Source organism: Telopea speciosissima, chromosome 11 (assembly GCF_018873765.1).
Source record: "Telopea speciosissima isolate NSW1024214 ecotype Mountain lineage chromosome 11, Tspe_v1, whole genome shotgun sequence".
Taxonomy (NCBI): Eukaryota; Viridiplantae; Streptophyta; class Magnoliopsida; order Proteales; family Proteaceae; genus Telopea; species Telopea speciosissima.
This window is the reverse complement of record NC_057926.1, coordinates 10,512,145-10,539,255: the sequence shown is the minus strand read 5'-3', so window position 1 is coordinate 10,539,255 and position 27,111 is coordinate 10,512,145. Positions and strand designations below refer to the sequence as shown.

General features: G+C 39.8%; 2 protein-coding genes and 1 long non-coding RNA gene across 3 annotated transcripts; 1 reads left to right on the top strand and 2 right to left on the bottom strand.

Moving 5' to 3' along the window:
- Window positions 1–4,949: 4,949 nt before the first annotated feature.
- LOC122645545 (nuclear nucleic acid-binding protein C1D-like) lies at window positions 4,950–6,360 on the bottom strand. Its single transcript, XM_043838856.1, has 5 exons — window positions 5,985–6,360; window positions 5,828–5,883; window positions 5,670–5,724; window positions 5,495–5,575; window positions 4,950–5,408 (listed from the first exon to the last, which is right to left on the bottom strand). The coding sequence occupies exons 1-5, from the start codon at window positions 6,187–6,189 to the stop codon at window positions 5,170–5,172; spliced, it is 636 nt and encodes a 211-aa protein (XP_043694791.1). The 5' UTR covers window positions 6,190–6,360; the 3' UTR covers window positions 4,950–5,169.
- Window positions 6,361–7,786: 1,426 nt separating this feature from the next.
- On the bottom strand, window positions 7,787–18,545 carry LOC122646652. Its single transcript, XR_006330666.1, has 4 exons — window positions 18,418–18,545; window positions 18,341–18,381; window positions 14,842–14,843; window positions 7,787–7,798 (listed from the first exon to the last, which is right to left on the bottom strand). It is a non-coding gene; the product is annotated as an uncharacterized LOC122646652 (long non-coding RNA).
- Window positions 18,546–26,202: 7,657 nt separating this feature from the next.
- Window positions 26,203–26,628, top strand: LOC122644777 (leucine-rich repeat receptor-like serine/threonine-protein kinase BAM1). Its single transcript, XM_043838160.1, has one exon. It carries the CDS (start codon window positions 26,203–26,205, stop codon window positions 26,626–26,628), a length of 426 nt encoding a protein of 141 aa, XP_043694095.1.
- The last annotated feature ends 483 nt before the right edge of the window (window positions 26,629–27,111 follow it).

Sequence of the window (27,111 nt, the reverse complement as noted above, 5' to 3'; positions counted from 1 at the left end):
GCTGCCCTATGGGAGAATGGAGAACAAAAGAGAGGAGAAGAGAAGGAGAAGAGAGAAGGAAAAGAACTGAAGAAGCAGAAAAGAGATCGAGAATGGGGCTATGAAGAACTCTAGTTCGAAACCTACTCTGATAACATGTTAACAGGAATAAAACTATAGCTGATGCCTAAGGCAGACCCCAAGCAATATATTTATAATGAACAGAAAATATTACATGGATAGAATTATCCTTATCAAAGCCGACGTGACTATACATATCATAAAAGAAGTAAAAAGTCTAGAATACCCCCACGGTATTTTGGCCCATACAATCAAACAAATGTGGAGAGAAAAGGCTTTAGAAAACAAAATACTGAGATCAGGAAATAGATCTAAGAAGGCATCAGATAATAAGCGGAGTTCAACTCCAACAAGGTTTGTAGATCTCCAGAGAGAGAGAGAGAGACAGGTTTGAGAGTTTAAAATTCCCGATAAACATAAAAATCAGAATAATTGATTTGTAGTCACAAATCACAAATAGCTCAAGAGCTATTTGTGATTTTTAATTTTTTCTAATTTGTCATAAATAGAAATAAGCATTATAAATTGTACCAAACGCTTGCAAAAATAGAAATTAGTCAGATAAATACAAATACAAATCACACTAAAGAGACCCTAAATATTTCCTCCTAGATTGTGACTTACGTAAGAACGTTCTTCAACTGTTAGATTGGATTCCAATAGATTCTAACTTTAAATTGGGATCCCAGCAGATCCGTGCAAACAAAGTGCCTTGACGGGTGACTGCATTTGATCATTTTTCCTTACCGTTTGATTCCTATATTCGTGGCTTGATTTTCAAATTAATCACAAGATTGATCTGTGCCGTCCACAAGAAAAGCATAATTCAGATGCCTCTAGGGTTGTAAACGGATCGGATTCGGCTTGGATAGTGCTATATCCGCATCTGCATCCGATTAGCTATCGGACGGATTCGGATACTGCTAAACGGATACGAACACGGATATGGATCGGATATTTTATCCGTTTACATGTAAATATAGCTTTTCGGATAGCTATAGCTTATCCGTATCCGCATCCGTTTAGCTTTCATACGGATTCAGATAGTGCTAAACGGATACAGACATGGATAAGGAAACAGATGTATCTCATTGCATTCTTTTGGCCTTTCAAACAGAGTTCAGATTTTCCATTTAAATGTGAGATCAATTAAAGAACTTGTAGACCAGATGTGGATACAAGTGCATATCCACAGGTGGAGACACCATACCGTGTCAAATTATTTGCAATATTATTACATCAACCCCTCTTATGTATATGAAAAGAGACACTACATATGCAACATTTACCATGTTTGGTGGATAAGCTTTACTTAACAAAATCTCGTGGTATTAATATGATACATAAACCACTAATCCTACGTAATGCTATCTAACTTACATGTGCAGGTTTAATCTGAGGGAGCCAAAATTGCTTCACTTTGTGAATTGGCAGAAACTTTCGGCCAAAAATGTGAAACCATTTCCAGTAGTATCAAACCTTTTGGGTCTTGATGTAGCTATGTGAAAGAGGTTAATTCCTAAATTATGTAGGATTACTTTAGAAATTTCAAGCTATTTCAGATGAGTTAATTTTTAAGATTAGTCGTTTCATTTAATCTAAGAGCATCAGATTTAGTTAAGAAGTTAGTAGTTATAGGACATCATAGAACTTCAGCTCTCTTTTTTTTTTATTTTTTTTTATAATAATAATAATAGAAGAACTTGTAGGCTCCTAAATTAACAATTAAAAGGTTGTTCATGCAACTGTTTCTGTTAGAAAACCTAAGTGTCACTAAGTGGTAAATATGCACTGCAGTTGAACTAGACAAATGAAGAGAAGGAAAGAAGATTGGTAGTATGGAATGTATGAGCCTTCACTGATTATAAAGATTTCAATCAATCTTAACCTTGCAGTAGCAGATGGCATTGATACAACTCTTGATCTAGTTCAACAAGTTGATATTAGTAATAGAGTTTACCAGTTTCAGTCAATCCAGATATGTGGGAGAAGTGCAAGAAGATGCATGAAGACAATTTGAATATCATCGGTCTCTCAATGTTCTTGTAATGCAAGGATATAAGTTGATAGTGATGGATTAAAATCCTCTCCAATTCCCCCATGGTGCAGGGCGGTGTAGTTTGGGGAGGAGAGGTATGACACCTGACAAGCACGACATCCAACGGTTTGAGCTACACTGCCCCAGGTTTTTTTTTTTTTTTTCTTTCTTCTCTAGCTTGGCATAGTTGGATGTCACGCCTGCCAGGTGTTGACATCTCCACCCCGAACTACACTTTTAGGGAATTGGAGAGGATTTTTTTTTTCCCCATGATGACATGAAAGATCTAAGGACAATTTGTACTCCACAAAGTCATTGACTTATAGCATAGCCCTTGGACACTATTTTAGCTGACAAAAGTTGAAGTCCATAATGAAAGAGAAAGACAAGTTTCCTAGATCAAGCTACCAAGGTATGGATATTTTGGTTAATGAAACAAATATGCCAAAAATGTTAGTAGCAGGGGAAAAAAAACTTCAAACCAACATATCAAACATAAAGAAGAAAAAGAGTGTACGTTGATGACTACATTCATTTGTTTTTTGTGGCTTTGATAGCCTTAAAATGAAAAATACAAGCAACCACAAAGAGAGTATAAGAGCAAAGGAAGTCGAAAGAAATTCAGTTACTAGTTACTACTACTAATGTGAAAATCCAAATGATTATCTACTACAACAAAATAAAACATTAAAAAGGAATAGGTAAATAATCCCACTAACTTGTCTTCTTTTCCCAACCTTGAATGGACCAACTAGCCGCACGTGGAAGACTAGCCTCTTACAGCGCCTGTTCCAGCCTGCGGAGGTTAATGCTATTTTAAAGATTTCTCTTAGTTTCTTCACTGAAGAGGATATTTAGGTCTGGGGTGCCTCCAAGGATGGGCGCTTCTCTGAAAAGTCGGCATATTGGCTTCTTGCGAAGAAGGAGGAGGAGGCCCAAAGGTCAAGGGCAGCAACATCTAGAGTTTGCCACTGGGAGATGATTCCAGAAAGGGTTTGGAGGAGAATCTGGAAGATTGATACTCTGCCGAAGATAAAAGCCTTTATTTGGAGAATTTACACTGAAGGACTCCCAACAGGCTCAGGTCTTCATGCTCGCCAAATTTCCATTGATCCAGTGTGCCCACGCTGCGGATTTGAGAAGGAAACTGGGGATCATCTGTTTTTGGACTGTCCCTTCGCAAGAGCGGTTTGGCATGGAAGTTCTCTTCATTATTCCCCTCCTACGGATGTAACTCCCACCATTGCTGGATGGTTAGGTAGCTGGGATGTCGTGTTTCGACATGACAAAAGGTTGGCGCGTGAGGCACTATCAAAGGCAGCCTTCTTGTGCTGGTACCTGTGGAGAGCTCAGAATGAGTTGTGCTTCAATTCTATCTGCTAGACTCCCTCAGAAGTCATCTCCATGGCAAACAAGGCTTATTTGGAATTTGCCGAGGTTGGGAAGCCTGCAGGTCTCTCGAATTCGTCTCAGGTTGCAGATAGAGACTCCCCCCCTCAAGTCTGGACTGTACCTCCAACAGGTATGACTAAGATAAACTGCGATGCTGCTCTCCCGTAAGACAATGCAAAGGGTGGTCTGGGATTGGTTTTGCGAGATCATGCTGGTAATCAGAGAAAGTTTGTTTCCATTCCCATGTGTTTCAATTCAGCTCTTCAAGGAGAACTGCTGGCTGTTCGTGCTGCTCTGCGGCTGGCTCTTGAGTTAGGTCTCACGCAGGTTCAAGTTGAGTCGGATTGTAGAGAGGCTGTGAACTATATCTTGGATCACTCGTGTACAACCCCTATCGATTCAGCTGTGGTGCTTGGTGACATTTGGAAGCTCTCTGCTTCCTTTTCTTCTATTTCTTTTCACTGTATTTCTAGGGCTATTAATGGTGTTGCCGATGCCCTAGCCAGGAAAGCCCTGTCATTGGTGTGTTTGACAGATTGGCCTCTTTCCAGTCAGTGCCTTCATGAGCTCTGTTCTCGTGACGCTGCTGCTTGTACACACCCCCTTTCTCAGTAAATTTCCCTCTTACCGAAAAAAAAAAAAAAAAAAAAGGACCAAACTGCAAATTCAATGTCACAAGCTCACAAATGAACCAATATTTAAGTTGGGTGAAATAGATAACTAAAACCAAACATGTGGGCTTGAGCAGATAAAGGGCTCACACACCAGTAGTCTGGAGACAGGGAAGCAAATAAAATGAGTCTTAAATGTTTGAAATTGAACCCCTTTTGTATAAACCCAGCCCATACTCCACATGGATCAGCAGTGGGTTCAAATTAGCTAACCAAACAATACAAGTATCCAATTCAAATCATCTAAGCCATTTCCCAACTAAATGGGGTTGGCTACATGGATCCTGTATTGCTACTCCACTATGTTTAAACCCATGTTTATGGTCAACCAAAAGCCATTCATAGCCTTTCAAGCCACTTCTTTCCAAGCAATTTTGTCTACTACTAAGTCTTTTAACTCCTCCAATCTGCATCATGTCACTCCTCCTTAACAATGCACCATAGTTATCAAGGCGTCGCCGCAACGCCATGGCATCCAGGCTCCTTGGTTGCCTTGGACGCGCCTTGATAACTATGCAATGCACTCAAATGCCATACCACATCAAAGGTCTCTTAATAAAGAAATCAAATGAGCTGTCATCAGAATTCCAACACAGCAAAAAGCAACTGCATAATTATGAATTATGAATTAACTAAGTACCAATATAAAGTGCTTCACCTCACTTTACTGCAGGAACAATGACAAGAATAGATACATAAAATAAAAAGAAAAATGATTACTTTTCAAGTTTTTATGTACATACAACCAAATGTTGATATGCCATCCAAATGACAGATTAGCTATTAGATACTCCTGAAAATTAGTTGAGAGGATTGTTTATAGCATAATCTGTACTACATTCTGTTATGGTTTTCAAACGAGTACAGATTTTTCTGAATTCCTGGCAACCAATAATGTGAATTCCCTACTCTGGTTAAATACAAAGGGGGCAAAAACCAAAGTAAAATGTGAACAGTATTATGAATGAAACATGTATTTCAAATCTACTGAGCTGAACAAAATGAGAATTAACTCATAGGCATGTCTTCTTCATCCAAACCCTCCATTCGCAGAGGCCCTTTCAGGTCACCTTTGTTATCACCAAGAAGCTCCTTGGCTGCTTTCTCAAGAAATTCTTGAGCAGCAGCCCGAACAGATTGTTTCTCAGATGATTGGCATTTCCTCTTCTTTCGGGAACTCCTAACTTCAGAGAACTTATTCTTTGCCCCCTCTCCTCTACTTAAGTCCCTCATACTTTGCCTTTGCACTGCAAAATAAAATTCATCCTTCAACAAAATAATGATAACAGAATGTAGCAACCATGCAATAGCTTAATTATATAGTTCTAGTTACCTGGAGTAAGACCAGGCAAGGAATGCTCGATGAAACGAGTTGCCGCCTGATAATTCAAGGTAGTGGAAGGTCGCAATGGTGCTGCAATAACATAGTCAAGCTTCTTCAACCACTAAAAAACTAAGAATAAACCTAAAAAATTCAAACAAGTAGCAAAATTCAATGAAAGAAATACCTCTGCTCAAATCCATACACCGTTCTAGTTTATCATAGTACAAACTTAGTCTCTCCTGCAAACAGAAAAACAGAAAATAGGGACCCTTTAATCCATACTAACATATAAAAATTAAATAGAACACAAAACCCAAGATAATAACTAAATAAAAATCGTACGAGCTCTGTTGTAACTGGATGATCATCTGGGTGAACTCCACTACTCCTCAACCACACTGTATAGAGAATGTAAGCATTAATACTAGGGGGGAAACAATTTGCCTCTAATGTAACATTAAAAAACATAAAAAGGAGTAAATTGTGTATGAGGGCATACATGTATAGAGTGTCGAAGTAGCCCTAGTAAGCATCAGAAGCACTTGAGCTCGCTGGAGAGGAGCCATTTCAGCGAGAACATTTGGTTCACAGAGAGCCAAGAACTCGAGCAAGTGGACTCTGAGCTCCTCCACGTTTACTAGGCTTCTCTTCACTGCATCTATAACATTTTTCGGAATTATATGGCTCTCTCCTCCTTTTTCCATTGTAAGTCTGATCACCGAGTTATCCGAAGTATATCTGCGAAAGGAAGAAGATTAGATAATTGGGTTATCCTCGTCACCTGAGAAATTAAGGGTTTTCAGAATATGGGGTTTCCAACTTTAGAAAGCCCAAAACAGTGAAGCTGAAGAGTGAAGAGGGTTTGATTGAATTTAAGGGCTCCCATTTGGTAACACTTCTGTTCCGTATAAGTGTTTCTGAGCTAGAAGTATTTTTTCTTATTTCTGTTCTCGAGGAACACTTTTGCGGGAGTGAAATGTGTTTGGTAACAAGGCATAAAAAATATTTTTGAATCAGGAAAAAAAGTCATGTTTTGAAAGTACTTTCACAGAAACACTTCTGGCACTTCAACAACACCAATTTTGTATATTGAACTGTAAATTGATATTTAAGTAGGATTTCTCTAGTTCTTTTTAAAATTACTGTTATACAACAACACTGGCAATGTGGCAAGTTCTACATATCCAGTAATTACCAAAATACCATCATTCAAAAGAACACCATTAGACTCTGACCCATATGAATACATGGGATGCTGTGATCATTCTGTCATTTTTCCAAAAAGAGTATTATATATCATTCAGTGAAGTAATGACACCAACATGGTTGCAATTACAGTAATTGTTCAAGTAATGCATGAAATTCAATGAGATTAAGATAATAATTAAAAAAATAGTGCAAATGGGTGACATGATATCAAAATAAAGTTTCTCCATAGACTCATAACTCAGCCAACCCTCGCTGTCTAGCTAACTGATTTGAAAGAAATGAAAGCATTTCAATATCATGCTGAACCAGCTTACAGAGTTACTGCCAGGCCTAAAGAAAATACTGTTCTTTGGGCATCTGTTTGTAGACGCATCAGAAACCATGTAGTGTGGATAGATCTTATCCACCTCTAAGTAGTGCATCCATGGCTTTCTACCAGATACTATATTTTACATCCTTGAATCAAGTCTGTCTATTTGTTGGAATACCTTTTTGGATCTGATGCAGCTCAAAGTTAAGTGACGCTGATTTGAGAGTAGGAACCATCCAGTCATCACTTTCTTTTGTACAAACGATAAAATACATCAGCAGAAATGCTCAATGATCAGATGGTTACTATGTACTTATAGGAGATGGTTCATTGGTTGGGTCGCCCAGATTGATGAGCACATTCACAAATTGATGCAAGGGAGTGTGGCCAGTGCCTGTAGTCCAGTGCTATTTCCAACTTTTTTTTATCATCTTTCATTTTCACCTAATTTTTCCCTGGCATATCAATCTTCAGCTCACCCAAGGGGTATCAGAACATCCTCTTAGAACCGTGATGGTTTTAAGAATCCATACAATGTTCCTGACACTGGCACTACCCAACTTAGTAAAGACCCTAAGGCTTTCCATTCTTTTCCTTGCATTGCTTTATTAAAATGCTGGAATCACATTTGACTTCCAGGTGCAATTCAACTTTGATGGTATTGATGAAACTGATATACTTGAAAAGGTGTTGAAGCCTTGTGTGGATTCTATAGGGGGGGGACATTGGAAAGGGTATCATCATCTGGGAATCATCCCAGACCATGCACTACTTGGTGCAAGCAACAACTAGCACTAAAAACTAGAGCTCACCAACCAGAGGTGCAGCGAAGAAGATTAACAAGTCCAGTTCAGTTCACTAAATGCGATCGTAGTACACCCACTTACTATCAACTGCCTTTGTATGGACTACAATGCTCCAAAAAACACCAGCCCCTTTACGTAGAAGCTAATTAAACTAACTACCTAACTACATAACAAAACATCCTAAAAACCAGAAAACAGAACTTAGCAAATAACTAATCCCATTAACCAATTTAAGAAAAAGAAAAAGAAAAAGAAAAAAAAAACTAAACCCAACTAAATTATTCAAAGACCATCTCTACAAATATATTCTAATTACAAACCTTGTAATGTAAGACTAAATTAGGGTCAATTTAGTCCCAAATAACCCACAATAGTTCACAGCAGTCAATCAAAATTAACCCCAACAGTAGGGCATAACAAGGGCCGAAACTCAGATGGAAAACTTGGGTTGTAATCCAAAATTCAGCTACTCAGTAGGGCTGAAAGCAAGGTCGAGTGTAGACCCCAGGGTATTCCGCAAACCCTCCAGACAGGGACAGAATAGGAGGCCCCAGGGTATTCAGCAAACCCTCCAGACAGGGACAGAATAGGATGACCAGATCACCCGATTATCAACAGATCACAAAATTGGAAAGTAGAAATTAGTGGATAAAAACCAAACCAGCCATTGGAAGGGAACCAAATTTATGTCGATTGGTGCTTGTATGGAGTAGAAGCACTGCTGAAAGTCTCACTTGATTCTAATGATTGAATTAGAAGATATAGCAGCAACACCAAAATAGAAGGTTAAGAGTAATCTCATAAACCAACACTTTGTTTGGGCTCCAATGAGGATTGAGTGGATGCCTTGTGGAGGAGATGATCTACAGCAAATTTGGGGTAATTTTGATGGAAAGAAGTGAAGTTATCAAGGGGGAATGAAAATAGAAGGTTTGTGAATATGGAGGCCAATGGAATGGGGTAGAAGTGGGGATCAAATGGAGGGATTGATGGTGTGGTTCTATGCTACAAAACTCAGCAGATTTCGATGGATGAAGGTGGAGATATGTAGCCTTGAAGTTGCAGCAGGAACTCAAGTCCAGGAGCAGCAGTAGTCTTCACTCGAATGGAGGAGGCAGTAGCAGCAACAGCCTTGGATTGTGGAGTTGTTTGCAGCCTTCGATTGAGTCTTCACAGCACTTGTATTGATCACAGGGTGGCAGCAACACAACAGGGGATCGATTGCAATGGAGGAGAAGATAGAGAAGAAAAGGGGGACGGGGTAGGGAAATGACACTCTCAGCCTGGGTCTCTCACACACAGCTATCCCAGCTGTTGAAACATGGAATTTCTCCCATAACAGATGGCAACATGGCCTGAAAACTCTATTCTCCAAAATCTGTTTCTATTACAAAAGGGGCTGCCTATTTAATGGAATAGGTCAGCTTACAAAATTAGAAACTTAAGAAATAATTTCTTCTAAAAGAAATAGCAACTTCTAAAATAGAAACCTAAAGAAATTATAAACTAGGCTTTATAGTTCAGCCAACATGAAATGAACAAAATTAGAAACTAGTAAATATAGTAACTACTAAAGACTGCAATCATAAAAATAGAAACTAAGGTGCACCATTCCTAGTTGACTGGTCAAAGGAGAAGCTGTCAAAATCGTGGAGCATCTTTGGGCAGTTTCTAGAAGCCCTGCTGGGCTGGCTCGAGTAGGTACAGTTCCGGCCCCAAAAAGGACCCGGTTTGATGGTTCTTCTGCTTCTTCCTCTTCTTGCCAGAATCTACATCACCTTGGTAAAAAATTTGACCCTAATTGTAAATGTAGCAACTGCCAGAAGTCCTTTGAACTCAAATGAACTCAGTTCAGCTGAACAAAGTCTTATCGTCACTCAACTATAATAAGTATTATATTAGTTGTTAACCGAATGCAATCCATATCTTTTCTTACTAATCTAAAAACAAAGAAATTAAAAACTCTAAAAACTGAAATTAAACAAAATGTCTCTACTGAGTTAAACATTCCAAAAGCAGATACTCATGGACATCATAAGACCTCTCTAATCATGCCAGAACTTTCTAATTATGACCTGAGACTCAAACTTTCCAAAACCATTTTTTTTTTAAACTTTTTGTTAGAAGCCCTGTAGAACTGAAAGCTTGAGTGATCAATATGGATCACCAAGCCCCTTTATTTATATTCAAAGAGTTACAATAATCATACTAGAAATAGGAAAGCTACCCTTGCCAATTCTGATTAGCAATACCCAAATAAGAATCGGCTAAGGGAGAACAAATACAAACAAACATAAAAAAGGACAAATATACCCCTATCGGGTAGAACTACTTATTCTAACACTCCCCCGCAAGTTGGAGCATAAATATCAAATATGCCCAACTTGACAAGAATAGGATGAAAAACTTTTCCACTTAATCTCTTAGTGAACACATCAGCTAAGTAGTCAGCACACTGCACAAAAGGAACACAAACCATCCCTTCCTCCAACTTCTCTTTGATAAAGTGTCTATCAACCTCCACATGCTTGGTACGATCATGTTGAACTGGATTGTGAGTAATGCTAATGGTAGCTCTGTTGTCACAATACAACATCATGGGAAGACGGACAGGAGCACCAAGATCTTGCAATAAGCCTTTGAGCCATATCAATTCACAAATACCCTGTGCCATAGCACGAAATTCTGCTTCGGCACTAGATCTTGCCACTACGTTCTGCTTTTTACTACGCCATATAACAAGGTTTCCATCAACGAACGAGCAATAGCTAGACATGGACTTCCTATCAGAGTATCCAGCCCAATCAGCATCAGTATATGCTTCAACATGAAGATGGCCATTCGGAGATAGAAGGATTCCTTTTCCCGGGTTGACTTCAAGTACCGGAGAATTCGAAGAACAACATCCATGTGAGAAGAATGAGGATCATGCATGAACTGACTTACCATACTCATAGAGACGGCTATATCTGGTTGTGTATGAGATAGATAAATAAGCTTGCCGACCAATCTTTGATAAGGACCTTTGTCAACAGGTTCACCCTCCTTTTCTTTAAGCCGTGTAGTAGCTTCCATAGGTGTATCAAAGGGATGACACCCTAGCATTCCAGTCTCAGTCAACAAATCTAGGATGTACTTCCTTTGAGAAAGAAAGAAATCCTTAGAAGATCGAGCAACTTCTATCCTTAGGAAGTACTTTAGGTTTCCCAGATCTTTTATTTCAAATTCTTGGCCAAGGAAAGTCTTCAAATTGTTGATCTCATTATTATCATTCCCGGTGACCACAATGTCATCCACATAGACTATGAGAATGGTTATTTTTTCACCATTCCTTTTGATAAACAGGGTATGATCAGCATTACTCTGCTTATAACCCACATAAACCATAGCCTTGTGAAACCGTCCAAACCATGCACGGGGTGACTGCTTCAGCCCGTATAAAGCACGTTTCAATTTACACACTTTGTCATTGGTTTTATCACATGAGAAACCCAGTGGAATATCCATATACACTTCCTCTTCAAGCTCTCCATGGAGGAAGGCATTCTTCAAATCTAATTACTGCAATTCCCATCCCGAATTTACAACAAAAGATAGTAGTACTCTGGTGGTGTTTAGCTTTGCAACCGGTGCAAAGGTGATAGTCGATCCCATAAGTCTGAGTAAATCCCTTTGCCACCAATCGTGCTTTGTATCGACCCACAGTGCTATCTACCTTCTGTTTCACCACAAACACCCACTTACATCCAACTGGTTTCTTTCCTGGACGAAGAACCACAAGCTCCCATGTATCATTCTTTTGTAAGGCTTTCATTTCTTCCATCATTGTTGCCTTCCACTTTCCATCTATAAAAGCTTCCTGCCAATTTTGGGGAATATGGACAGAAGAAAGAGAAGAGACAAACGTACGAAAGGATGGAGAAAGGGAATTATAAGAGACAACATGAGAAGTAAGATGCCGAGTACAAGCCGAATAACTTTGCGATAAGCAATAGGTAAGTCAGGAGAAGAAGGAGAAGAGATGTTACCTGGAGAGTGATCTGGTTCCAAGGCCGGCAACTGGATTGGTACTGGTGTTGCAATAGATGGGAGCTACGTGTTTTTGGAATGTCCCCTGTGGTAGGTTTTGATATTAAAGTCATTCATTTTCTTTTGAAATTCCCTAATGGTTTGTTGGACTGGAGTCAACTCCCCCTGAATGGGATTTTCAGCAATAGGATTATCAGCATTATCTAAGTTTTCCCCGTGGGGAAAATCCTCTCTGTCTTCAGAAGGAGGTAGGGAAGGAGCAGAAGGGTCAAGAGGAGTGGGGTCAATATTTGGCTGGTATTGTATGAGAAGCTCAACCAACACATCTTCACTAAAATTCTCCCCCTGAAGAGGTGTAGATGGATAATAAGAGAGAGCTTCATAAAAGATAACATCCATACTGACCAAGGTACGACGGGTGGATGGGTGGTAACATTTATAACCCTTTTGGGATGGAGAATATCCCAAGAAAATACAACGGACGCCACGGGGTTTAAGTTTGGGTATCCTTAGCATAACAGACACAACCAAAAACTTTAGGGGGAACGACAAAGGAGGAAGAACCCTATAATAAAGTAGCAGGGATCTGTGAGTCAAGGACTCGGGTAGGCAGTCTATTAATGAGATAGGCTGTAGTAAGGACAGCAGCTCCCCAATATTGGGAAGGAACAGAATGGGCAAACATAATAGCCCGAGCCAACTCAAGGAGGTGGTGGTTTTTCCTTTAAGCCATACCATTTTGGGCTGGGGTATCGACACAACTGGTCTGATGGAGGATTCCATGGGCAGCAAGATAGTATTGGAACCGACCATCTATATATTCTTTGCCATTGTCACTCCTCAATATCTTGAGAGTGGCATTGGTATTAGGTCTGAATCATCTTATGAAAATTTTGAAAACAGGAGAAGACATCACTTTTGTTATGCATTAAATAAACCCATGTAATCCTAGAATAACAATCAATAAAAGAAACAAACCAACGATGGCCTTTGAGGGAAGGTTTTCGACTATGTCCCCAAACATCAGAATGAACAAGATTAAAAAGAGAACTTCTTTTATTAGAAATAGAATAAGTGGAACGATGTTGTTTGGCCAAAACACAGGCCTCACAAAAAAAAATTCGTCCTCATTACATTGTTTAACTAATGTTGGAGATAAAAAAGATAAAGTTTCTAAAGGGGGATGACCTAGTCTTTTATGCCATTGTTGAAGTTCAGAAGAGACTAAGAGGTTTAATGAATAGGAGTAGGAAGTGGTGGTGGTGAAGCAGGACTCCCATTATCAAAGTAGGTGCAATCCACCATGCATCTTACCACATCCAATCGTCGCCCTCGTTGCCAGATCCTGAAAAACACAGCGTGAAGGGAAAAAAGATACTTTGTAATTTAAATCACGGTAAAACTACTGATGGATAGAAGATTAGTGGTAAATTTAGGGATATGTAAAATAGAGGATAAAGTTAGAGAAGGAGAGCAATTGATAGGTCCTTTCCCAGAGATAGAAGAGAGAGAACCATCAACCACTTGGACTTTATCTTTACCATAAGTAGAAGAATAACGATGAAATAGGCTGGAGGACCCAGTCATATGATCAGTGGCACCGGAGTCTATGATCCAGGGAGAAGAGACTACCAATGCACAATGACCAACAAATGAAATACCTGAATGGGCAAATTTTGAACCTGGAGTGGAGGAAGAACTAGCAGGAGTCGATGTAGTAGAAGGAGCGGAAGCCTGTAACTTACGCTGGAAAGCCTGAAGTTCCTTCTTGGATAGTCTAGTGTCAGTGGTAGGAGTAGTACTGACAGCTTCGGTATGATTGGCTTTGTTTTTCAATTTCCCACGAGCAGCACGCTTAGCTTCAAAGTCGGCTGGTTTACCCCGCACCTTCCAATATGTGGCCTTAGTGTGCTATAACTTACCATAATGTTCACATTTGATGGCTGCCTTTTCAGATTTAGAAGTTTCAGCAATCGGAGGATTCGAAGCAATCCCAGGGTTTAGAGCTGACTGATCTGGAGGTGTAGTATGGAGCATAATTGCACGACGTCGATCTTCAATGTGGACTAATGCATAGGACTGTTCCAGAGTAGGGAAAGGATCCTTGCTGAGAATCTGAATTCTAATCGGATCATATTCAACATTAAGGCCAGCCAAAAAATCGTAAACCCTAATTTTGTCAACATGTTTCCTGTATGCAGCAATATCAGTAGCAGTAGTGGGTTGATAATCAGAGTAATGGTTAAGTTCTTGCCAACACTTTCGGAGTTGAGCATAGTATTGAGAGACTGTCAATTCATGCTGTTTAGTATCATGAATTTTTTTTTCGTAATTCATATACCTGAGCATCATTCCCAACTTGGGAATAGGTATCCTTTGCAGCCTTCCATATCTGGGCAGCAATGTCTAGGAGACGATAACCCGATGCAATGGAAGAATGCATTGAATGTGTAAGGTATGCCATTACCATAGAGTCATGAGATAACCATCGATCTAGGGCAGGTCCTTCTTCAACAGGTTTGGGAAGGCTGCCTATAAGGTATCCTGTGTAGCCACGGCCAGCAATAGTAAGGTAAGTAGATCTTGACCACATCAAGTAATTAGTCCCATCTAGTTTAGTGGGAGAAACAAAAGGAAGGTACTCAGGTCGAGCAGATCCATCTGTCATGAGATAACCATCGATCTAGGGCAGGTCCTTCTTCAACAAGTTTGGGAAGGCTGCCTGTAAGGTATCCTGTGTAGCCACGGCCAGCAATAGTAAGGTAAGTAGATCTTGACCACATCAAGTAATTAGTCCCATCTAGTTTAGTGGGAGAAGCAAAAGGAAGGTACTCAGGTCGAGCAGATCCATCTGAGTCAGCAGAAGTCAGATCAGACATGATGTCCAGAGTGTATAACAGACGGGTTTTGAAATTCCCAAAAATTTAGCCATCAGAAAAGGCTCAAATTTGGATCGAAAATCCCTCTGGTAGTAAACAACAAGTCTGCAAAAAATAAGCCACTTCTTGTGAGAAAATAAGAAACTCTAGCAGAGAACTGGGTTTTGAATTTCCAAAAATTCCAGCCGTCAAACTAGGTTGAAACTGAGGTCGAGTTTCCTTCTTGTAGAAGAGAACAAGTCCTCAAAATATGAGCTGATTCTGATGAGCCAATAAGAAGCCCTAATTTTAGCAAATTAGGCCAAAAAACTGTTTGGAGAGAAATCGTAGAGCTGAATCTGTCTTTGACTTGATCCAATGCTGCAGTCTTCAAACAGGAAGGGGTGTGTACCAAGAATAGCAGGAACCAATCACCAGAAAAAAATAGAAATCGATCTTCAGCTTTTGAAGGAAGAACACGATCTCCAATGGTAGAGGGAACCTGCCGGCAGTAGGCCACACCAGTAATCTTCAGTGTTCAATGAGGTGAAGTTGAGGGCAGCATCTAAATCTCCATTAGATCACCTCATAGATGCTGCCCTAAGTGAAAGAGAGGAGCCGAGAGTGGTGGAGAAGGGAGAAACCAGAAACCGTGGGAGGGAGGAAGAAAAAAAAACAGAAAAAACTTTGAGAACTCCTTCCTAGATCAGATTTAGCTCTGATACCATGTTAGAAGCCCTGTAGAACTGAATGCTTGAGTGATCAATATGGATCACCAAGCCCCTTTATTTATATCCAAAGAGTTACAATAATCACACCAGATATAGGAAAGCTACCCTTGCCGATTCAGATTAGGAATACCCAAATAAGAATCAGCTAAGGGAAAACAAATATAAACAAACATAAAAAAAGGGCAAATATACCCCTATCGGGTAGAACTACTTATTCTAACACTTTTTTAGGGGGGCGGAATAGGGAGGGGGAAAAGTACCAGCCAGGAGACTCGAACTCGAGACCTCCTGGTGAGCATGGGCATGAAGCGCACCACAGCTCACCAACTGCACTAGGCAGCTGTTGGTAACTTTCCAAAATCATTTGTGAATTGTTACATTTCATTTTTACTGTTGATCTTGCTATCTATGACTATTTAAATTGAAGGTTGGAATATGAAGTTCTACAAAGCATGCAAAATCCCACCAGAAGTGAAACTAAGGGGCAAAAGAGTGCTCAACGAAGGTAAATGCCCTGCTGCATATGTTGATATATCTAAATGGAATCTTTCATTTCTCCATAGGAATGAAGATAATGACCAAAACTGAAATTAGTAATTTTCTCATAGCTGCAACTCCCTTGCAGCTACATGAATGCTGTTCTGATATTCTACTATTTAAAGTCATAACAGCCAATGAGTCGGCAGTAATCAAGTCTTTTCTTATCAAACACTCAAACCTGAGTTATCTTTGGCCTGCAGCTTGTCTTGTGACCACCTTCATTATGCACAAAATCACTCCTTAACAGATCACTCGGCTGTCGTAATTGCACATGTCCAAACCAACACAATCAACATTCTCATCTTATTACCTATTGGTGCAAGTCCTAATTTTCCTTATCCCCCCCACAGTATTCTTCGACAAAATTAACATTAACCCATTCTTTCCTTCCCGCAAGGGGGATTGGGAAGGAAAAATATCATTGACTCTATTAACCGTTGATGAGTTTGTTCATGAAAATAAACTTGTCATCCATCATTGGACAATTGACTTGATACCCACGAACAATTCTGCCTATATCCTAGGAAAACCTGCAACAATTATGCAATTTTGCAGCAAGGGATGCGAGATTCTAAAGAAGACCCAGATGGGATTTCGCATTCTTTAATGTAAAGGATTCCAAAGAGAGAGAGAGAGAGAGAGAGAGAGAGAGAGAGAGATTTTGGTTGATGAAAAGCATAGAGGTTGAGTACTTGAGATTTTGGTTGATAAAAAGCATAGAGGTTGAATACTTGAATCTGATTATGAGACTGAAAGGGATCTAGAACATACTCTGAAACGGGTGCACATTAAAAGCTCTTACCTCAAACAGTACAGAACTTTCAACGCTCTCTAGTAGCGTCGGCTTCAGTCTTCTGTCCCTTCAGCGTCAACTTTAACTTCGACTGGTTTGGTGACTGGGATTTTATTGTTTACTTTGACTGTTCTGTTTGGAAATGGCAACTCTCAAGCTTTCTCAAAAGGTGTTTGTTAAGTATATTCAATGCACATAGCAGGTTGCTATACGGAACGGGCTCCTTCAATGAAAATTTGGAGAAGATGGTGCTCTTTTTTTGGTAAAGTGGTCTGGAGGGTTTCGGTCGAGAGAATTGTGGTTGGAAAAGGTTTCTTTTTTCTCCCGGTTCGTTTCTGAAATAAAAGAAAACAATAAATTACTAGGACCTCTCCTGAACTAAGCCCTAATCACACATCCCACTCTAGTGTTTGTGACAATTACACTATTCCTATTTTCAAAAACTTGTTGCAGTTAATCTCCATCCGCAAGAAATATGGGTGTCGAGCGAGGAAATACTACTCTTTGTTTCTCAGCCAAAGGGGATCGACCTTGGCCGTGGCGTTTAGTCCCTCTTTTGTTTAATATGTTCGAGGATGTTCTGAATTTTTTTTTATTTTTTGATGAAAAGATAATATATAAATATATATATATATATATATATATTAAAAGAAAGGGGGGATACAAGATGGTTATTGTTCAGAATTGTACTTTTGTTCATATGACTATGGATAACTGTATCTTTTTTGTGTTATCCAAAATGCTTAGGTCTAACTCAACAAATGGTTCCCGACTTATAGTCCCCCCATTATTTAAAACTTTATTTACAGACCCATAAACCTCACGATGTTAGTTAGGTGTTAGTTTTACAATGTAAAAGACCAAAATAGTCTTTGTACATCTTCTTCCAAATCAAAACAAAACCCTAAGTGAAAGAGATGGCCTTTTGAAACCGAATCTCATCGTCTTCTTCCTCTCCTCTCCATGGATCTGCAATCGGCCCAATATCACAAGCTCTGCAACCATTTTTGGCGATCTTCCTCCCTCTCCGTGAAAGGGCTCTGCAAATCGATTTCTCCCAGCTTTAGATCTTTCTTCTCTGTGGCCTTGCAACCTCCGTCGTTGGCTTGTAGCAAATCTATAGATAATAAATTCTTTCTCTCTCACCTGTAATGCTCATGGGGGTAAACTACGGTTTTATCTTGGGCCCACTAAATCTTCAACCCTAAAGCTCTTCTAATCTTATCCTTATCTAGTTTGTCTTGTGAAACATCGCATTCAAATTCGAAACTAGAAACGGTGAGCACTTTTCACGCTTCTTTGGAAAAAAAAATCTAGGGTGTATGGAGGCCCCAATCAATATCTTTGGAAATTAATTGCATATCTCATGCTTCAATCTAGAATGCAGGCCTGCCATGGAGGCCTCACTGAGAAACTCGAATGTTTGAGGGAACATCTCATGCTTCAATTTAGAGGTACAAGCCTGTAGAGAAGGAAAGCCCTGATTCCCTATCCCTTATACACCTGCAAATCAAGTCTCTTCATGAGTACTCTAGGCCTATAAATCGAAATAAAAAACAACCATTTAGCGACACAATACCCTTGACAAAAACTAAAACACCTTACACCAACAATGGCAGACTACTCTTCATATAGAAATTTGCTTCTGAGCAAAACCAGAGAAGAAGAGGAAGAAAATGAGATTACCTTCCAGAGGTACAAAAAAATCGTTTCAAGCCTTCCAAAAGAGGAAGGTACAATGTTTGAGAATTTTATCTGCAATTACCAAGACTTCTGGTATGCAGGGCCACGGAGAAGAGAGATCTGAAGCTAGGAGAAATCGATTGTATCGAAGAGAGAATCAAGGACAGATGGCATGGTGAGATTGGTTTCAGAGATTGCGGAATCAGAGATAGGGTTTGGGTTTGGAGAGTTCAACCATGGCCACTGGGGGTTTAATGATCGAAATAAAATAAGAACTAGGAGAAGAAGAAGAGTCGGAGGGGTATTTGTTGCCGCCCTCTTTTCCGGCCTCTGCAACCGTCCCAAACACTCTCAAACTCTATTTTTTCTTTCAATAGATTCTAATTTATCCAAAAGGGTATTATGGTAAACTCCTATCACTATAAAGGTATTTTGGACTTTTAAGAATTTATGGCCTGCTGACATCATCACTTAACAGGTTCAACCTAACGGAATGGGTATTCCGTCAGTCCCAGGGGTCCGTAAGTAAGATTTTAAATACTGGGGGCTACAAGATTGGTGAACAAACCTCAGGGGGTGTACTAGATGTTTACTCATTTATTAATATATATTTTTGATTTCTCCATCAAAAAGAAAAAAAAAAACCTTGTTGTAGATATATCCTTACCGTTATTGATTTACTGTTAGTTGATGGCGTTAAAAGGAAATATTTTTTAAATTGACGATTCTACCCTATTGAGGGGTCGAGTTACCAATTTGTCCCTAGTGTCAATCCCTTACCAAATGCTTGACCAAATTGCTACCTTCATTGCGTGAACACGGAGCATCTGCAACTCATCTCCACCGACGTCCTTTAATTAATCCCGGACTGATAACCTTAAATCATCCTTGCCCGATGACCTTCTACTCATCATCACCCTTCGAACTACATCTAGGCACTTCCTGACAACCTCAAGTGACCTAACCCTGCCCGACGACCTGTAACTCACCCTGCTTGTTGATATCAATTAATCCCCGTCCACCCGACTACCTGCTAACCAGGGGGTACTTCGACCTTCATTCCCATCCCCTCCCATCTGCTTGCAACTCATAGTAAAGTTAAAACCCTTTCGAAAAGTACCCAATTTGAGTTAAAACCCTGGGAATCACATACACTGATTTTTTTGGTAAAAAATGTTTGCTAATTTTCACTTTAGTAGGAATTCCTAAATTAATTTTACACAAAACCAGTAGGAAATCACATCCCATTTATAGGACTTGAGTTAAAATCCTCTTTGTATACTGATTTCGTGTTAAATCAGTAAGAAATTCATCAATTTCCTAGATTTTTGAGTTATATTGTTGGTGATTTGAGTTAAATCTGTTCCTAATTTCATTTGGTTTCACAAAATTGAGTGCTTGAGGTCAAATTCATTGTATGTTTAGGGATTGAATAATTTCATAAAGTCAAATTCACTGTTTTAGTTTGTTCTTAAATAACCCTAATTTTTTTTGGAAAAAGACTAAAATTGTATTAAAGGAAATCAGCAAAGAAGGATCTCCCATTGAAAAAAGTCATATTTACAAGAAAAGGAGGTGGATTAAGCCACTATATAAAACAAACTTAGAAGCTCCTGCTGCAAGGAATTGAGCTTCCTTATTCAAAGATCTAGGGATAAAATGAAACATAACATTTATAAAACCTGAGGAAAGAGATAAAATGTCATCTACAATGGAGAGTGCAGCCCAATCAAGGGAGGATGGGATCCCGTTTAGAGAGCTGATAAGGGCCTGGCAATCTGAGAATAAAACCAAGTTTGAAAAACCTAGGCGCATCACAAATACTTTCTGCCTCCATAGATGCTACTGAGATATTCAAACTAGCCTTGCATTTAGCCGCAATGAAACATTTAACTCCATCGAACATAATTACTCCCTTCCACCTTTCATTGACTTGGTGTTCCAAGCTCCATCAGTGAAAGTCAGCACAAAAATGGGCGAAGAAACAGGCAGACTGAAATCAAAAGACAAGTAGTGCGAAGTAGGATTATTATTGGCCAAATGAGGATAATAAAATCGGTTTGTACCCAGTTTACCTTCTTCCACAGAATGATTAAAAGCTTTGATAGTGGCAGGAAGATTTAAATTTTCAAAGTTAAATACTACCTTGTTTCGGGCTTTCCAGATTTGCCATAGAAGTGACGACCATTGGATATAACAATTGCGTTGGTCTGGAACATCCTTATACTTTTCAAATAGGAAGCTAATCTAATCTTTAAAATCATAACCTTGAAAGGAAGATGTATCCAAATGGAATGGGGAAGCCAACCAACATGAAGAGGCAAAAGAACACCGAAATAGTGCATGCATAATGGATTCCTCATCCGAATGACAAATGGGGCCTTTAGCATTCTGAGTAATAGATCTATTAAAAAGTAAATGATTTACAGCTAGATGAATTAGGTCGCTTCCCAGTCCCGAACTGAGTGTGGAAAGTATCCTTTTGTCGGTCTTCCACCGACTTGGCCATTTAAACCACATCCACATACCGTTGTAGATTGTGGGTCATTAAGATGGCCCCAGTAGAGTGCTTCTGTCCTCGTTCAAATCTACTTGCCTTTCCTTGGTCATCCCTCAAGTGTGGTGGAGCAAAGTAGTGTAGCTCCTTGTACTTTTGTTGATACTCGAGGACCGACTTGGTCCCTTGAGTGAGGGACTTGAACTCCACTTCCTTCCTCTCCTGGAATTTCCTAGGGAAGTAATTCTCATAGAATATCATCTTGAATTCTTCCCAAGTGAGATTGGGATGGGTGACCATGAGATTGTCTAGGGTGGATCCCCACCATGCCTCAACCTCACTCTCTAACTGGAAGCCCGCACAAGTGATCTTCTATTCATCAATACAACCAAGAAGATCGAAGATTTTCTCCATCTGTTGAACCCATTTGGAGGGGAGGAGTAAGTCACTTGTAGGCCCTGAGAATGTGTGTGGCCTAAGCTTCTAGAACCTTTCCACTAGTGGAATCATTGGGTTCCCCACTAATGAAGCATATTGGCCTTGTAGAGGAGGAGGAGGTGGTATGGCAGCTCTCGCTGGTACTTCAATGGGTTAAGGATTAACCCATACTAGTGGTACTTAACCGGCCGTGGCCGCTTGAAACTGGTCCCCTATTTGAGCTAAGAGGCGCTCTTGTTGTTGCTCCGACTATGTCACAATGGTTTCCAAGTATTGTCTTTGTTCTTCTTGAAAATCTTTGAGTATGTCACCCACAAGGTTGGTGATGTCACACCCCGCTCCCTACACTTAGGGCTGTGTGACTGGAATACCCCTTGTATTCCACACCAACACCAGGATCGATCTACACTTTGCAGTGCCAAGAACACTGACCCAACAATATAATTTTAATCAGAGTATCAGGGGAAGCATAATAACATAAACATAATTATCAGAGTATGGAAGCTAATAATATGATATCATATAGGTATGTTGAATCTTTTTCCATCATAACATTGTTTAGCAAAAGTACTAAGTACATAAGTATACAAGTCTAAACCAATAAAAAGAATTAAAAAGTATTTAATTACAATCCAACAGTTAAACAAAATACTCAAATATCCCAAAGGGCCTCAAGCCACACTACACCTCTCCATAGGCGCAAGCCTCGCATGTGCACTTCAGCAAGTGCACCTCCTCACTGAGAGTACCCCAAATAATCAAGTCTATCAACTCTCAGGTAGGGAGGATCCACATCCCCCACTACAACATCAATTGCATCCATATCTAAAAAAAAAAAGGATCCTCGAGGGATGAGCTTCCACCAAGCCCAATAAGCAATTAGATCATGAAAGTATACACATACAATCATGAATGCACATCTTACAAGGACACAAACCAAATCTGATAAATGAATCCCATAGTGTCTCATATCACCAGGACAATTCGCAAATCAGATTCAGTTTATAGTCATGCACATGAATGAATTCAAATTTTAATATGCATCCACCTAATAATCAATGCCTAAGTCCATGAGGTAAAGTGCTAATGCAATACCCTAGGTAGCATCCCCGGCCTCCAGAGTAAAACATGGTCACTATCTGGCGATAGCAAACCCAAGTTACAGTTGGAAGCCTGCCATACACGTGTACGTAGTCCTACACGACAAACCCCCGTATAACCCTAGCTCTCACCCGATTCTAGTACCTAAATCGGAATCTCCAAACACCGGTCTGTTGAGAATGGCACCCCAATCCGTCGGAAGTCACCACCAGTTACCCAACACCTTACCCCTATTGGTAAGGGGTGTAGCACTGGGGAATGTGATCCTAACCATATGCATCTAAATGAGTAAAGGTGCATGCTTATGTATAGGCCAGAGGTCGAGTCCATAGTGCTGATATACCAGTCAACCCAGTTATCCTCTCGCCCCCTCTAGTTTACACGTACGCATACAAGGGTACGATAGATGTGATACCAAAATTACGATCGACCGATCACAAACCCGTACAACTCATGACGATCCTAAGTCTAGCGCCCATTCATGGCACTTGGATCTCATCACTTACACTCATCCCATAAACATCGCATATCCAACACATAACCATCATTCAATCACATCCACATCTCCTCACATAACCATCATAAAACCACATCTTATGTTCATATCTCAATACTTAACCAATATCCACATTCATATCTCATCACATAACTGTTGTAAAACTACATCTCATATTCATGTCTCAATATAAATCCAATATCCACATTCACGACAACAGTTTAAGTATAGTCGTAAAACCCTAAGCATCTAGCATTCAACATGATATTTGTAAACCACACCTATCATGATCCATCATTTAATAAGTATTCAAAACTGACATAGCATGCATTGAGATTACCATAGATCAACATATCTAAATAACACGGCATATGCATGAATGTTATTCGACACAAGCATAAAAACATTCTAAAAATTAAGTCCAAGTATCTAAGCCACTCACCTTATTTTTTGAACTGGTGATTCTAACTAAAATCTGATTCTCGTGTGCATCCGTATGATCTGTCCGGACAGTTGTGTTTGCCTAATTTAATATATTTAGATGATGTTAATAATTGTAAGAAACTCTCATTAAATTGCCTCACAACTACTGCTTAAACATCCTAGAAGTGGGCGAGATCACCGGGTTAATTTCAGTTTCATTAATGCTGTCAATCCACAACATCCAGATTTGAATCCATTTTAGAGAGCCTTCCCCTCTGATTGGGTCAAAGGTTTCTTTATAGGAAATGTAGCCCTTTAAGTCTAGTTTACAAATCATTTTGAGTTGAATCATTTTAATATGTATCAACCAAGTTATGGTCGAAAAAGTGGGCAGAGGTCAAACCCAAAAACTGAAATTTAGTCTCTGCGGATGATGTTTGTGGAGGTTGGTTCCATCCTTCGCAGCCATCCTCCGTACAATCCAGAATTGCTGAGTTTCAGCTCAGCTCGGATCTGTGCTTGATCCATGGTTAGGGGGGCTTATAGTGGGTCATTATGGGAGTAATTTTAGCCTCCTAAAACTCTATTTAACTTATGGGTTCAATCCTCAATGGAATCCATACATTGGGTTGGGTTCTAACATCAAGATCCCTTCAATTTGGGGTTCTTCAATGGGGGTTTCATGGTGGTTTGGGCATGGGGTTGGTAACCAGTCATTGGAGGTCACTAATTAACATCAATAATACTAAAGAGAAGGTTTAAGTACATTAGAACAAGAAGCCCTATGATTTGGCTAAAGATTGGATAGGTTCCATCATCAAGAATCCTCAAATTGGAGGTTCTTCAAGAGGATTTTATGGCAACTAAGCCATGGAGCTATGGATGGATTCTAGGTCAATAGTTAATGCCTTTAACATCAAATAGAAGGTCTCATTATAATAGGGTAAGAAGTCCAAGGGTATGGTTAAGGATTAGATGGTTTTCAATCAAATCCAAATGAAAATAACCTAGAACTTGCATGAATTAGCTTACTTACAATGGGGTTAGCTTAAGACAACAAAGAGGCAAGCTTCTAGGCTGAGATTGGACTGCAACACTTCCTTCTCACGAGCTCCAAGGTCTAAGGGCAGCTCCTAAGTTGGCTGAGGTGAAGGTTGAAGCTCAAAGGTGGCTTCAATGGAGGTTAGGGCTCCTTCATTTCCTTCTTCTTCCTCCTTCTTCCTTCTATTTCAGTCTCCAAAGTTTTCTCTTCTCTCTTAGGTGTTAGAATGAGAGAAATGAGGAGAGGGGTAGGGTTTTGATATTGTTTAGCTAAGGATCTAAGGGTGTGTTTGGTTGGGGGTGTTTTAATGTCTAAAATGGGTTTCAAATACATAAAATCCCAAATAGGTCTTAGGGTTTAGTTAGGTCCCTTAGGTCCTAAATAGGCTAGGCTAACTCATGGTTGAGCCCTAGGCTCGAGTCCAAGTGATCCAAGGCTAACCTAATTGAATCTGGGCTATTTTGGTCTCTGCGGAGGATCCTTGCGAAGGCTTTGCTGCATCCTCCGCTGCCATCCATCGCAGAGGGTATTTTAGTCAAGTTTGGTTCCAATTGTTTGGGGGTTTTTCTCATGGATGTTCACACGTTAAAGGGGGGGTATAAATGCGTATGAATGGGTAATACTAATACACATAAAAATATATGGGAAATTTACACATACCACCCCTGAGGTTTGACGAAATGATATTTTCACCCCCCAGTTTTGAAAAATTCTGCGTACCCCCCTGAGGTTTGCAAACGGTAACAAATAAGCCCATTCCGTCAGTTCATGACTAACACTGTTAAAAATTAAACTTGAACTGACGGAATTGCCCTTCTAGAAGAAACCAAAAAAAAAAAAAAAAACCTGAACTCATCTTCTCCAAACTCTGATTTGTAGAAATCAAGAAGATAAAATGCGATTTCTAATTCTACTTCTGCTCTACCTGCTCAACAACCCATTTGTTGCCGGGAAACAATCTCATAACCCGGAATACCGAGTTCTGCTCTCCCTGAAATCCGCCATTACAGACGACCCAGGAGCTTCACTCCAGAAATGGAATGTCTCCACACAAGCACGCACCAATTGATGAACATAACAGCAGCCTCCATGATTATGAAGTCAAACCATGTTCGGACTACAGGAATTTGGTGCCTGGGCATGATCAAAAGGACCAAACCTGCAGGCCAAGCTTTAGTTCTTCTGGATCACTTTATTTTGCTTCCTTACCCAGAATTCACAAACATTGCTTAAAAACAACAACAATAACAATAAGACCCACTGAGCCACAACATCTAATTTAATCATTCTTCCCTGTAATCCCATCAGTTCTCCCATTAAGCAAAGACTGAAACTATTAAGTAATTACAAGTTACAACCCATTATGGGCATCTACCTGTTCTGCTAAATTTTCAACGAAGAACACACAGAAGGAGACTAGAGACACCCAAAACCCAACCCTGATTGAAGATATAATCAAAAATCAAATTAGAAGAAAGATAAACAAAACAAAACAAAAGGCAACTAAGAACAGAGGAGCAGGGAGTGAATCCGAGTGACTCTGTCAAAACTCCCGATGATCCGCCACATCCACGCTTGTGGTGCACGACAATAACTTACGAAATACTTTGAAAAGTGCTGCACAGGACATCTCCTTCACCTTCCTCATCACCACACACTTCTTCTCACTTCCTCCCTTCCTTTTCTTCTTCTTCTTCTTCTTATTCTTTTGAGTCACTCTGTCTTTCACACCCCCAAAGCAATCTGAAGAGCTTGAAATCAATGGATCTCTCCAACAATATGTTCTCCGGTGAGATTCCAGAATCTTTTGCGGAGCTGAAGAATCTAACGCTGTTGAATTTGTTCAGGAACAAGTTGCACGGCGCGATTCCAGATTTCATTGGTGATTTGCCCGAGTTGGAAGTGTTGCAGCTTTGGGAGAATAATTTTACTGGAAGTATTCCTCAGGGACTTGGAAGGACTGGCAAGCTTCAGCTCCTCGATTTGTCGTCGAACAAGCTGACGGGGATTCTCCCTCCGGATCTCTGTTCTGCAAATCGGCTTGAGACGCTGATCTTATTGGGGAACTTTCTGTTCGGTAACATTCCTGAATCAAGTTTAGGGTTAGGATTTGAGGGTGGAACAGAGAGTGATGGTGAAGATGGTGATGATTCGGTTCAGGCAAAGAGGTTGAAGAGGAGTGATTGAGTGGCAAACGTTTTAACGAATCAATGGGGCGCTGGGATGGTTGCAACTCATCTTCCCCAATCGATTTTGGAGGAGATGAGTTGCAGGTTTTGTTTTTTTTTTTTTGGTTTCTTCTTAGAAAGGCAATTCCGTCAATTCAAGTTTAATTTTTAACAGTGTTAGTCAGCTTATATGTTATCATTTGCAAACCTCAGGGGGGTACATAGAATTTTCCAAAACTGGGGGGTGAAAATATCCTTTCGTCAAACCTCAGGGGTGGTATGTGTAAATTTCCCAAAATATATTAAAGGGCTTGCATGAAGGGGAATTATATCATGTGGTTTGAAGGATTTAAATGAAGTGTTATGAGGTCCAATCATCCAATTAAGTAGAGAATCATCTTACCTTCACACTCAAGGCATAGATCCAATTATGAAGTCTAATCCTCATGGGTTTGGATTTACAAGCAAGGGTTCAAATGGACTTTTCTATACATAAGCTAAC